The sequence below is a fragment of the Motacilla alba genome, chromosome 3 (assembly GCF_015832195.1).
Source record: "Motacilla alba alba isolate MOTALB_02 chromosome 3, Motacilla_alba_V1.0_pri, whole genome shotgun sequence".
Classification (NCBI taxonomy): domain Eukaryota; kingdom Metazoa; phylum Chordata; class Aves; order Passeriformes; family Motacillidae; genus Motacilla; species Motacilla alba.
In genome coordinates this window covers 65,516,484-65,529,852 of record NC_052018.1, presented here as the reverse complement: position 1 = coordinate 65,529,852, position 13,369 = coordinate 65,516,484, and the positions used below count along the sequence as shown (strand labels likewise).

Genomic DNA, 13,369 nt, shown 5'->3' with positions numbered 1-13,369 from the left:
TAGGCTCCTGAAAAAACATAAAAAATTTCCTTATTTGCTGCTGAGGTTAAAATTGGGAAAGATCATAAGACATGCATGGCAGACATTTTGTTTTTGAGGATCTTGCTGTTGTAGATTTGCATTTAATAGTGTTTGCTAAATTTGTAGTTAGTAGTGCTACAGATTTGTTGCAGTTAATAAGGTTTGCAAAGTTTTATGTTAAATGCAGGGATATTTTGTTTAGTTTGTATATTACACTTTCAAAATCGAAGTTAATGGAAGCATAAAGAAATTAAAGTAGATCACTACTGAGCATCTGAATAATCCATTGTAGATGTCATCAGTTTAATTGCACGTGCATATTAAAACCCCTCATTTGAAAACAAGTTTCTAAATATTCAGTTTATAATGTCAACATCTGTTGAAGAATATAATTTATGTTTTATGATAATGTTTTGTGATAATTAGCAATGAGAAAACCATAGAAGTCTTGAAGTTTGACTTAGATTCTAACAACCATATTTCTGGCACTTTCCCATCTGACATAAACCTTGTTTTCCTAAAAAATTTCTGGTCCTTCAGGCCCTGAGGGACGCTATAAATGTGTTGTAATTCTGTATTTGATTCCCACTAGCCTCCAAGAGATCAGAAAAAAGTTAGAAGAAAATTACTCATTAATTTTCAAGTTTCATCACAGAAGCACTGTCCAAAATGCTTTTTTCCCTGCTTCCCTCATTATAGTGGTATCTAAAGAGTTGGAAGACTTCTTGCAGTTTGACTTATTACTAAAGTAATGCAGATTTGGATCATGTGAATTCTTTAGTTTTTGTTGTTGTTGTTTTTGTTTTCCTGGGGTTTTTTTGTTTGTTTGGGTTTTGTTGTTGGTGTTGGGGTTTTTTCTCTGTATGTGTGCAAATTGCATGAATCTTCAGAGTTTTCTTATTTTAATTCCTGATGCTTCTTATTTTAATTCCTTGAAGCTTCTGCTTCAAGCTTAGTGATGAATGATGCATTGGAGACCTGTGCTATAACTGTGCTCTGAAATTTTTTCTCAGTACATCTGGCTCTCCGGTGTAGTCTAGGAGCTTGATCCCCAGTGTCAGGCATCACCAACTCAACTATAACAAAAGAAGTTGTATTGAAACAAGAAGTTTCTTACTGCCTGACGTGAAAAGTGTGTGCTTAGCAGTGTTTGTGTGATGATGTCAAGCAGGTTTCGAACAGGAACACTGCTGAACTTGGCAGTTTCCTGAAGATACTGTAATCAATCCCACTGTTTTCTCAATGCCAGGATTCTGCCAAACATCTGGCTGGGAAGCTGCCCCCGGCAGCTGGAGCACGTGACCATCAAGCTGAAGCATGAGCTGGGTGTTACAGCTGTGATGAACTTCCAGACTGAATCTGACATTGTTCAAAATTCCTGGGGCTGCAACCGCTACCCAGAACCCATGAGCCCCGAAATCCTCATGAAACTGTATAAGGAAGAAGGTCTTGCCTATGTCTGGCTGCCAACTGCGGACATGAGCACTGAAGGTAATGCTCATGTCACTCTTGCAGTAAATTAATAGCAATAAACACTTGGAGTTAATAATCTGCCACTTTCATGACAGCTGGGGGCGGGGGGGAGAGGAGTTCTGTGCACTTTTTGCATGAAAATATAGCTGGAACACAAGGTATAGTTTCTTTGTGTGCTGTCTTTAACAAATAATTCATATTTTCTTGTAAGCAGAGAGGCCATCTGAAGTACTTTGTGTCTGTCAGTATTATGTGTATTTGTGCTTAAAGCTATCTGACATCAATAACTGCTTGACTGTTTTTACTTTCAGCTTGAGTTCAGCCTATGTAATGAAAATATGCTGCGTAGGTGGAAGACTGCAAGTCTGCAGAGCAGGGCAGCTTGCCACTTTTGCTGATTAAAAATGGAGGGACGGTGCTGTGTGTCTGCTGTTCCCTTCCCAATAAACACTTTTTCTTTAACTGTATTATCCCAGTCTGATGAAACGCCATAGCCACATTTATATGATAGTTTGCAAATAATTGAAAATACTCATAGCACCTGAGCTGTAGCATCAATTACTAGTACTTTTAAGTCCTTGGTTGGAATGCTTAGTTCAAAGTCTTGTTTCCAACCAGAAGGTTAGAAAGTGAGTGTGTTTTCAAGTGAGCAGCCTGCCAGCAGAAGCAAGTGCTTTCAACCCAGGGAAATACCACTGCCCCAAATAGGTAACTGTCAAACCAGCAACAGGACATCAGGGAAGACAGGAGACCTTAAAACAGGCATTTGAAAGGGCTTAATGTCAGTGCTCATATGTGCCATGAGGAAAAGCTGGGCTCTGCTGCTTGCAGCTCTGTTTCCCAGGATAGCCAGAAGAAAAGAGTCAGAAAATATGGTATGTTCATGCCTTTGAGAGTGAGAGAGGCTATTCTGTGTTGTTTGACTGTATGCTTAGTACACAGTGAAATCATAACAGCTTTAAGTTATGCAGTAAAATGTTCTTCTGCTCTCCCTCCCTCCTCTCTTACTGAATTAATGGCCTTCATTACAATGTTTTGGAAATCAGCAGTATGTAGGTACCTTCACAAACCTCTGTCATTAAAAAAAAAATTCATTTTTGGCTTGCTAACTCTAACGCTATGTAAGTTGTGCTGTTCTCTAAAATGTGCTGCCTTGTCTCAATGCCTTTGAAAATGAATATGCCACACACATCTGATGTTATCAGAATGTATATTTAGAGAAGACTTGGGGCATTTTACAGTTTTGTGTGATCTGGTTTTTTTTTTTTTTTATTGCAAGGAAAAAAAACTAAACAAGTTAGCCTAGAAAGTCATTTGAGAAAAGAAAGAAAAAAGTGGAAAATGTCAGGTCTGCCATTCTATTTCACAATTCATCAGGCTGTACAGGCAGAATCTCAGCCACGAACTGACTTTGTCCAGTGCCAATGAACGTGCCTTGTTTTTAACCTTAGGAAGAATCCAGATGCTGCCACAAGCTGTGTGCCTCCTGCACGGGCTGCTGCAGAACGGACACACTGTCTATGTGCATTGCAATGCTGGTGTTGGCAGGTCCACAGCTGCTGTTAGTGGCTGGCTGAGGTACGTGGTGGGATGGAGCCTGAGGAAAGTGCAGTACTTTTTGGCCTCCCGGAGACCAGCTGTCTACATAGATGAGGAAGCTCTGAATCGTGCTGAAGAAGATTTCTACCAGAAATTTGGGCATCTTCGTTCCTCATATCAAATAAAAGAGTAGAAAATAAGAAGAAAAGGAAGATGAAGAGGAATCATTACATTTGAACCTCAAGGACTTGGAAATTTCTGTGACTCAGGCACCCACCGCACCTCTTCAGATTATAAGCTTCTTGTAGAAGTGATGAGAATTTTGTTTAAAAAGTGCCTTAGAGTTTTTCATTTGCTTTCCTTAAGCTGACATGGTTCATGTTTTCAAGCCTTTTGGTGCAATTATGAGACCTAGAAACTGCAAAGGGAAACAAGATTTTCTTTTAACTACTTGCCTATAGGAACTGAGGTTTTAGGGTAGACACTAAACAAGATGTGAGGTAAAATAGAGTTGGCAATAAAAAGTGAGAAGAAAAAAATATAAAGATTGACTGGATTAAGATTCAGGTTAGGATGGAGCAGGTCATCGTCAAAACTGCTGAGTTATTTTAAGCAGATATTAGATTGTTGCAGTGTTTTGTAGTATTCTGTAGACAAGTGGTATTGATGAGAAAGACCAGAAGGAAACTGGTTCTTCAACTCAGTGTTTAAAAACAAAATGCTAATGTCTAATGCAGTGAATGAAGATTTGCTCTTTGTCCATCTAGTTAGTGTTAAATATTCTGAGCTCCAGCTGTATTCTTTTATGACATGGGGGTTATGCTGGGCTGTGGCATGGAGAGAGAACACAGCTCCAGCTGTGGCAGCCTTGCTTTGTTGTGGGGCAGGACCACTGTTACATTGTCCTAGGCTGGGAGTTCTCTGAGATGAAGAGGCATTTTGTTCCTCTAGTCCATGCAGTGCTCAACAGGGGCTTCCTTAGGTGCCAAGTCAGTCTGAGCAGTACCCACTGGGTAAGACAGGACCTGCAGGAATTGTGTGATAAGCAGAGTGCACACTGGCACCACAGCCTCTGGGCTGTTGACCTAGATTAATATCAATACAGCAAAAGCCTCTCCTTGTGCAAGCAGTGTGTGTGTGCTGGGTTTCACTGATTGAAGGTAATGATGGGCTATCTCTGGGCTGAATGAAGTCAACAGATTCCTCTACAGGAACCAAGAGCAGCTCCGCAGTGGGTGGTTTCTCAGGAGCTTAGCCTCAGTGTTAGCTTTGTGGATGATCCCTAATGTTTTCTATTGCTGCTTGGTCCCTTAGCCAAACTAAGCACCAACAGCTTCCAGTCCCGCTCTGATGGAACCAATTTGATGTAGATTGAGTTCAAGAGAGAAGAGAGAATTAAGGATGCATAAACATTAAAAAACATAATTTCTATATGTTTATTCTTCAGTGAAATCTCATTTTTTCCAGCCAACTTGTTCCTCTAAAGATGCAGTGACAGAGTAGTTTAAGTAATAAATATTGATTTTCTGAATACTTAATGGAGAAAATATTGGATATGAGCTGTTTATGGAGAATGTCCAAAATAATATATTTTATTTATCCTATACATCAATCATCTTGAAGAGAAAAATGTTTATTTAAGTTATTCTATGTGTGGTTTTGACCATGAATTCATTTCTGATTTTTTTGAAATAACACTGCCTGTTTAGAAAATGGATGAGGAAATAAAGACAAAATGACTATTCCAGCAGCCCATTTTGTCATGTGTCTTTGTCTCCCAATTTCACAAATAGCAAAAAAAGGGTCATAACCAATATTTCTATATAGAAGTGGAACTAGCCACTCTAATGGTAACAGCCCATGTCTTGTCTTGTGCTGTGTCAGTTTGACAGGTAATCTCAAAAAACAGCACAGCAAAGGTGTGTGGATCATATGGCACCTCTGGTACCTTCAAAGACTAAACCAGGTGATTCTTCTCCTAGCCCAGAGCAGAGAGAAGAGGGAGTGTGTGAGTGCTGCTGTCTGGCTGTTGGGCTCCCATGTAAATGTGCAGAGCTACAGCTGCCTGCCCAGGAGTTACCTCATTTTGATTGGGTTTAAAGTAAAATTGGTGAACTTTTGCTACCATATTCTCCTTAAAATCAAGCACTGAGAGAAGGAGAATGGCCTGAGAAACAGAGAGTACAAGTTGCTTAAGTTCTACATTTCTGCTGAGATTTATTTGAAATCACAAGCTTAAAATGTGTTTCCAAGCATCCCTGACAGAAGCCCTTTCCTCCAGATGCAACTTGTAATAAATGTTGGGCCAAATACTTGCAGATTTGATTCTTGTTCCACAGGTAATGTATGTGTATATATATATATATATGTATGGATATGTATAGTTTTAGGACTCTTGGGACTGAGCAGTGCATAACATGGCACAAACAACTAAGTATATGTCTAAGTACAGCCACTCTGTACTGGCTACTTCCTAATTCTGATTATATTGGCAATGGAAGCAGACTGATGTTTCATTTATAGGGCAGGAATCCATAAGACACAGAAGTCACAGATTCAAGGGTGCCCTAGCAGGCTGTTGATTCATTGTTTGCTGTCATTTCAGCGAGGGCTTGTTGATTCATTGCTTATTGCCACTTCAGTTTGCTTTTCTGCTGAGCTGCTTGGGAGCACACATCACAGAGATTGCATTAGCTCATGAACTGCGTGAAAGCAACTTGCCAACCTCGTGCTAACAAAGAATGCAAAGAGATCCCAGGAGGACCCCAGGGGCTTGCAGTCCCTTTGTACCTGTTGGTAGCATCCTTTTTTCCTCCTCATTGCTACCTTCCTGCCTTTGTCAATGAAGACCTCTCTGTCAAGCAACATTCTCTCAAAACCTTTTCTGTGGAACGCAACTAGGAACTTAAATGCTAAAGGGATCATTGCAAGAGACTACAGCAACAGAAAAATCAAACATAAAAATCACACAAAAAAATCAAACATATTCGATTTCTTCAAATGTATAATTACATAATAAATCTGCATCTAGAGATAATGTATTAGATTTCAAATTTGTAGTGTGTTCTCATGCTGATTGGATCATTAGCTCTTTCCACAGGCTAGTCTCTTGATGTAATTTGGATGAAAGGATCAAGAAAGGCTCTTGTTTATGTACTTGTCTATTTCCTTGCTACTTTAGTCCTAAAGCCCTACAAAATTTAGAGGAAAAGAGCTCCTATAAAAAGAATTAGAATCAGAGAGACAGTAATGGCTATTTTGGAGGGGGCCCAAGAAGCCCATAATGATGGGAACCAGGTAAAAATGTTTTGATAACTCATCACAGAAGAACATCAGTTGGGGAAAACAGCGGTGATGCTGTGAGCATCAGTATTCTCTGCCCTGTTAAGGCCATGTTTTTACCTCCATGAAATTAAAGAATTTGGTGCTTGAAATGGAAACATTTATAACTCCAGATAATTAGAGTGTCTCAATGTCATTATAAGGCCAAACAATAGTATATATTCTTTCCCAAGGCAATGCACATGAAGGAGCTAAGCAATTGTCTTACAAGTGATTTTGGAACAAGCACAGCCCCTTGAGGGATGGGTTGGGCTTTGAGGGGTATGGTTTTGTGAATGTTTTTCCTTTGGACATCACAAAAGTACTAGTGACAATCTTCTGCAGGACATTTTTGGATTGATGATGCCAGCTGATGAAAGGGAACTGGTGTGTCTGGTGTGACTATTGAAAACCTCCCTTTCTCCCTTACTCCTTACTTGCTATTTTGCACTTTGAGCTTTGATCCCTTTGCTTATGTTGCAAGTTCATGATTTTCCCTTTCAATACAGCAGCAAGCACCACAAAGCTCTGGCTGCAGGTGTGATACCAGGATGTTTTCCATGGCTGAAAAGTCTCAAACCTGGCAGCAAGTTGCATGTGCTCACAAAATCTCATGCAAAAGAGCCTCTCTGCTCTGGAATGAAACTAAAATTTGAGACTGCCAGTCAAGCCCACATGGGCAAAGGAAAGGAAAAAGGCTGTGGATTGTGCTGGAGCAGGTAATAAAAATCCCTATTTAAAACAAGAATGCAAAGTCAGCCTTATCCCATTACCTATTGTGATGGCCTTTTTGAGCTCTAATCTATAAAACCCACTGAATTTACTGGTCTGTAATTGAGGAAAAAAAATATCTAAAGTAGCCAAGGACATTTGCTCTAAGTGTATTAGCCTGTTACTCCTTTTATTCTTCATAATTAAATTGCAGTGAGATGTTTCAAACCAATGATGAAGTTACAAAAAAAATTATTCTTTAAAAAAATACACTGTGCAGCAGAAAACAATGAGAAAATACTTAGAAGCATAATAACTACTGGAAAAGCATATATTTGGCAAGCAAGAATTACCTTCTGGAAGGATAATGAACATCAGGCTGCTGTTAGCTATAATGGAATTGGATTAATGCAGCAAAAGATAACTGAATGTCTCCAACTCTGTTTATATTCTCAGTGGTAAATCACCTCTGCAGATACTTCTTGAAAAGTATTCTGCTGGAAAAAAATTGTGGTTTATTTTCCACATGAATCTAACGTAAAGGGTAATGGGCTGCTCTGATGGAGCAGACTGGGAATGGTAGAAGTGGAAAGGAATTAATAATTTTTATGTCTTTCAGCAACAGAGTGACATCACCAACAGCAAGACCAAACCACATGATTTCATAATTGAGCCACTTCTTAAATTATTACAGGAAAGCAGTATTTTCAAGGGCAATGACATTACCATGTATTAGGATAATTGCAGGATTTTGATACAAGTAACCAAAATACATATTGTTGGCGCTTCAGTTGTGCTAACAGTGACCCTATGGGGTGCTCATTCTTAATTAGACATGTTTTGCTCTTGCTCTTCCTTTCACCTCAAGGTCTTTCATTAGAGTTCTAAATAGTTTACTTTTTAATTTTCTGGCAAAAAGTTTCCATATTTGGAAGAATGAGTAATGAATATTTTATCAAACCCTTTATACTGAGACTTGTCTTATGAAGCTAGAACTGTTATATCCTGTAAACTAAAGATGGTAACTAACTTAACCTGACATGATTCAATCTTTTTGTGCTTAAATGTGTTGTCTTATTTGGGAGATTGAATTTATAAAGATTGCAGGATAATGTTTGTGATTTGATAATTACTTCAATGCTGATGTTATATTTACAGCAAGGAAAATAAAAAGACTGTTTATTCATAAGCTGGTAAAATATTAAATGGTATCTCATTGTTGATTTAGATAATGTGAAGAAAAAGCATAAAAAATCTTCCAAGAAGAAATTTCTAATGCTGGACAGGTTTCTGTGGCCTTTACTTAATGTCATTATAACAAAATTTATTTTGTGGTAATGCAGTTTCAGCAGGGAAATAATTAATGGTCAGGCCATCATCCAAGAGTAGCAGCCATGGTTAAGTTGGGCAGCCAGCCCAAAGTCACTGCAACAAATCAAATGCTGAAAATTAATCCAATCTTCAAAAATTCAATAAAATGCATAAACACAGAGGTTAAGAATGAAAGACTGTGCTTAGGCTTAAAATGCAGTTTGCAATATTTAGCTGTATTAAAAAAAAGAAATGTGGAAGGGTAAGCTTTCAAGAGCACAGACCATTTGGGTGTCTCCTCCTGGGCAATTAACTCATGCAGTGCACTCAAGCTGGTGAAGCTTCATGAGCACAAAAATGGTTGCTGGTGCCCTGTGGCTTGGCAGTCACATAAATCCTTTGTGTAGAGATGTGTGGTTCAGAAATAGGATGGATGTGGCTATGCTTTAGAAGAGCTAATGGGAGGGGCACCACTTAAAGCATGCTTAAATTATAGCTCCAGGTGGAAGTCTAAACAAAACCACATCTTGATGGAGTCTTTCTCTCCACATGTGTCTTGCTGAAACAGGCAAGCCTCTCAGATGTCTCCCACTCTGCAACACCTGTGCTTATAGCTAGAGAGCCAGAGTGGGAAATCCTCACTAGCAGCAGTGGCCCTGACACCAGCCAGACTCTACAGGTAAAATGCGTTATTTAATCTCTCTCCTTGAGTTATTCTGTTTCTTAACATGTAGCTAAATGGGAGAACTGCTGTTCCCAGTGCCTCCAGCCACAGTGGCTGTGGGGGTGCTGTGAGCACTTGATTAGACAGTATTTCATGTACTTTGGGACTCCATGTTAATATGGTCTAAATGACCATCCCAAATTTCACTGAGAGTTTCTTGTCCATGACCCCCACATTCTTTCCTGCCACATGTGTGAGTATTGCAGCTTGATGGCACTCACAGGCAGCTCAAGGTCTAGCAATAAGATCCACGATCTGAGCGTGACTCCTTCCCACCTGGCCTGTGTCACTCATTTGGAGTGAGGCTGCATGAACAGATGCTGGCAGCTGGCATCTTCAGCTAGTCTCAGTGGAGGTTTTTCAGTGCCTTACGGCACTTTCCATCCAAGTGCCCTCTTCAACGAGTAATGTAAGCAATAAAGATAGGATATTCTCAGCACCATTGAAAATCTCATTTGTGGGGTGGCTTTGTTTGTTTGGTTTCAGTTTGTTTGGTTTTTGGTTTTTTTAGTTAGGCTCAATTTACCTGTTCAACCATGGGCAACTAAAGCAGAAAGTGCTGCTCTTAATTTCTGAAGTCTTCCACTCTTCTTATATGGTAAAATAAATGCATTGTTTTGCAGCAATTTTCATGCAAAGGACTACAAAATGTCTTGTAAGGCAGTAACTAGATATACTAGTTACTAGTTATCTTCCTCTACACTAGAGGGAGATGGAGAAACAGGAGTAGGGAAATGTGTGAACTGAAGAAATGAGCAGCCTGCTGGGATAAGGCAGAGGAAGTGGCCAGGTGGCCCTCCTTCCTAAGCTCTCGTGTCACCCGAGAAGAAGCAGAGGAGCAAGGGAGGCTGGCAACAGAGGCTGAGGGCAGGGAGGGGAAACAGGGAGAGCTGTATGAACGGAGAGTGGCTGAGAAGCAACAGAGCTCCAGGGCAGAGATTCAGGGCTGAGGTGTCAGCAGAGCCTGTTCCCTGGGGGCAGCAGAGCCACAGCCTCCAGTCTTCACTTGGGTTTCAGAGCACTTGGAAATACCTTCTTCAGCTGTAAGCAGACACAGGCACAGGGGCTGAGGTCACTCAGCAGTGAGGCACAAATACATCTCAGCACCCAGCAATCACCATAAGCACACAACACCCTTAGGAACAGCAAAGCCTGGCAAGCTATTTAACAAAATCTGCCAAGATCATTATTTTTGAGAGGAAAAAATCTGATTAGGTCTCTCTTGATTGCTGGGAGCATGACTTGAGTATGCTTCAGAAAATGCTGAGCTCTCCATTTGGGTATTTCTGCTTATGGAACTAAAATCAGTAACTTAATTTTAGCTATAAACATGGGCTTATTTTGCTTTCCTGAATAGCTGGAATTTCAAGGTGGCACTCTGATTTAAAAAGAAAAAACCACAACCCCCCAAAGAATTGTATCAGAAATTGATGGAAATTATATCAATAGGATAATTTCTGTGCTTCTAAGTCTGGTTTATTGGGGTGTTACTAAACATAGAACAGTTATCTTTTTTACTCAAATGTCTATATTATATACTTGTAACTGTCTTGTATTCCTGATTAAAATATATTCTTGGATAGCACAGATAATATAAAACTATGTGTGAAACTGTTATGTGTTTGTGTTGCTATGAAAATCCAAGGTTCATTGTGCTAAAATTTTTGTTAAAACCCCACATCTGTAAAACAAGCATTGATGAGAAATGCAGTAGTTACCAGAATCTGCTGTTATCCTGCTGAACCTGCTTTTCATTTGGCAAGGCAGGAGAGAAAATGATTTAGAAATATTTGTTAAAGTCGAAGAGAAAATCAATGTACCTTTCCTCCCTTTTTTCAGCAGTGGACTTGCGCAGGTGATCAGCTGATTCTCCTCCTGTGCTCTGAAAGGCTCTGCTCCGCTCACACATCCTTTAGATACAAATTGATCTAATGAAATACACACAGCTTGTGGAAATTTAAGTGACAGTACTGTCATTTCAGGTTGAATACTTTACACTTGGTGTCCAGGTGCTTGGTTCCATTTTCCACTGCGATGTTTGATGAAACAAAGGAAAAATTGGTCCATTGCTGCAATAGAAGTGCCCCTAGAAAATGCCATGAATTTGAGCATAAGAATGCTCTCGTTACATGACTCTGTGACTCAAACAAGAGGTGTAAATGTGGCAAAATGAAATCACTTCATTTTTCAAGACGTTGGGTGGGAATAAGTGTAGGAACTTCTTTATGCAAACAATATCTGACAATATCTGTTGTGCACACCAACAGACTTTGCTGAGCATCTGTGTTCATGCACCACATGCTTCCATGAAACAGTACAGAAGCCCATGAAGCTCACAAATAAAATGGAGAGCAAACCTACCCAAGATCAGAGTTTTCAAGACTGTAAATTAAAAGGATGGAGGTGTACTATGAAATAGTACATATACACAGAAATACTATGAGTGGCTGGAAACCCAACTAAGCTCTGCAGTGTTTTGGGAGAGTCTGCATTTTTCAGCAATATTGCTGTTGTGTTTTGCATGAGCATTATTTTTCTCTAGTCTGTAAACATTTACTCCTGTACCTTTCTGCTTAATTTCTGTCCCTGCTACTCCTCCCATTTGAAATGACTCATACTACAGAAGTTCTGAGGAAAATTCTTTGACTTGTGGAATTTTTTTTTCTCCATGGGTTTCTGTACTTTATCTTGGTAACTGTTCATTCCAGACTTGCCAAAAACCAGAGCAATACTATAGATACTTTGGTGCCACAACTGCTTCTTTTCACCTGTGTTTCTTCATAGTGCTTTTTTTCAGTGGAGAGAAACACAAAACTATCATGGCTTTGAATCACCTATGAGAGATGTGCAGAAATCATAGCAATTAGATAGAAATCTCTCTACTGAAGAATCTGGATCCTACGCCTGAGCAGAATTTTCCCTCAGTCCTTCCAAAGTGAGGCTAATGAAGTTGTTCCCCACAGGCCACAGCTGCACAGAGCAGTGACATGGGGTCACACTGAGGGCTGCCCCAGCCCAACACCCCACTCAGATGGTGGATGAAAGCAGAAGCCAAGGGCAGGGTGAGACCAGGGCAAACATCAAAGGTACTTTGCTGCCCCCAGGCTCGGAGCATTTATAGCTCAGGATATTTCCAGAGCTGATGTAATTTCTCTGTTCAGTAATCTAGAATTTATCTCTATTCAAGTCCTTGTGCTGTCTTCAGTGTGCATAAGCTTCAAGTATTCACAGCAGCCTCTGGCAAGAAACTCCACAAGTCTGCTACATGCTGGAGGAATAACCACATTATTTTGTTTGTTTTGCAGCGCATTTCCTATCCCAAAGTTTCCACATGGGAAGAGTCAGAGCGTAATTAATCTGTTCTCCACCTTTTCCATCTGAGAACTCGTGCTCTGTTAAGCACACACAGAATATTAAGCACTTGATGAACTCCACTGGGAATTAAAAAAACCTTAGCCCAAACCTGAGCACTATCACACCTGCAAATGCTTTGCTGAGCTCGGGAGCTCAGCATTGCTGTGGAGCTGAGCTACTCTCATTCTGTTTTGCTTTAGAGCAGAACTCCCTGCTCCAAACCTTCATTTACTTGTAGAGGTTTAAAATGTCCCTTCTAAACCTCTGCTTTCCTTGGGACAAACTTTTCCCCCCCTGTCCCTATTTGTTATCTGCTGCCTCAAAAACCCTCTGGTTTATTAAGTTACTAAATGAAGTGTGCATGCCATTCCCACATAACTTTAATTCTCTTAACTATTCCTTACTTTGACAGAAATGAGTCCCTACACTCATCTGGCCATCATACAGAGCCTGAAGATGTAAAACTCCTGTGAGCACCAAATTCTGTTTCTAGGTACTTAAACAACCAAGTGGAAGCAATCATCACATTAGCATTGCTTGTATGGCTCTCCTGGTGCTTGTGCCAATGTAATTCTGATGATTTATTTTATTTGCAAAAATTGTCATGCATATATGCACAGATAAAAGACATAGAAGTAATGGAGGAAAACTTAAGGAAAAAGGGTCCTCATGTTTATGACTAATGCCTCATAAAGTCCTTTTCCCCATCCCTTTCCCTAAAGATTTATTTCTGAGTGTGTGACCTGCAGTTGTAATAGCCCAGCTACAGAGCAGACACCAAGAAGTTTCTTAATAATTTTTTTTAATTACCAGCTAAAAACTTCATCAAACCACATAAGTTTTAGGGCTTTTATGGACCAGATGAAGCTATATTGTTTGGTGTCCCAGCCCCTCTATGTCCCCTGCATTCTGACA

At 39.9% G+C, this 13,369-nt stretch overlaps 1 protein-coding gene across 3 annotated transcripts in view; it reads left to right on the top strand.

The window, feature by feature from the left end:
* Nucleotides 1-4,783, top strand: part of EPM2A (EPM2A glucan phosphatase, laforin) — a 38,167-nt gene extending 33,384 nt beyond the window's left edge. For all 3 annotated transcript variants that reach the window (XM_038133098.1, XM_038133100.1, XM_038133099.1), the window contains exons 3-4: nucleotides 1,271-1,512; nucleotides 2,946-4,783. In XM_038133098.1, coding sequence (XP_037989026.1) covers nucleotides 1,271-1,512; nucleotides 2,946-3,226 — 523 coding nt within the window. In that variant the 3' untranslated portion in view covers nucleotides 3,227-4,783. The remainder of the gene's footprint in view (nucleotides 1-1,270; nucleotides 1,513-2,945) is intronic.
* Nucleotides 4,784-13,369: the final 8,586 nt, after the last annotated feature.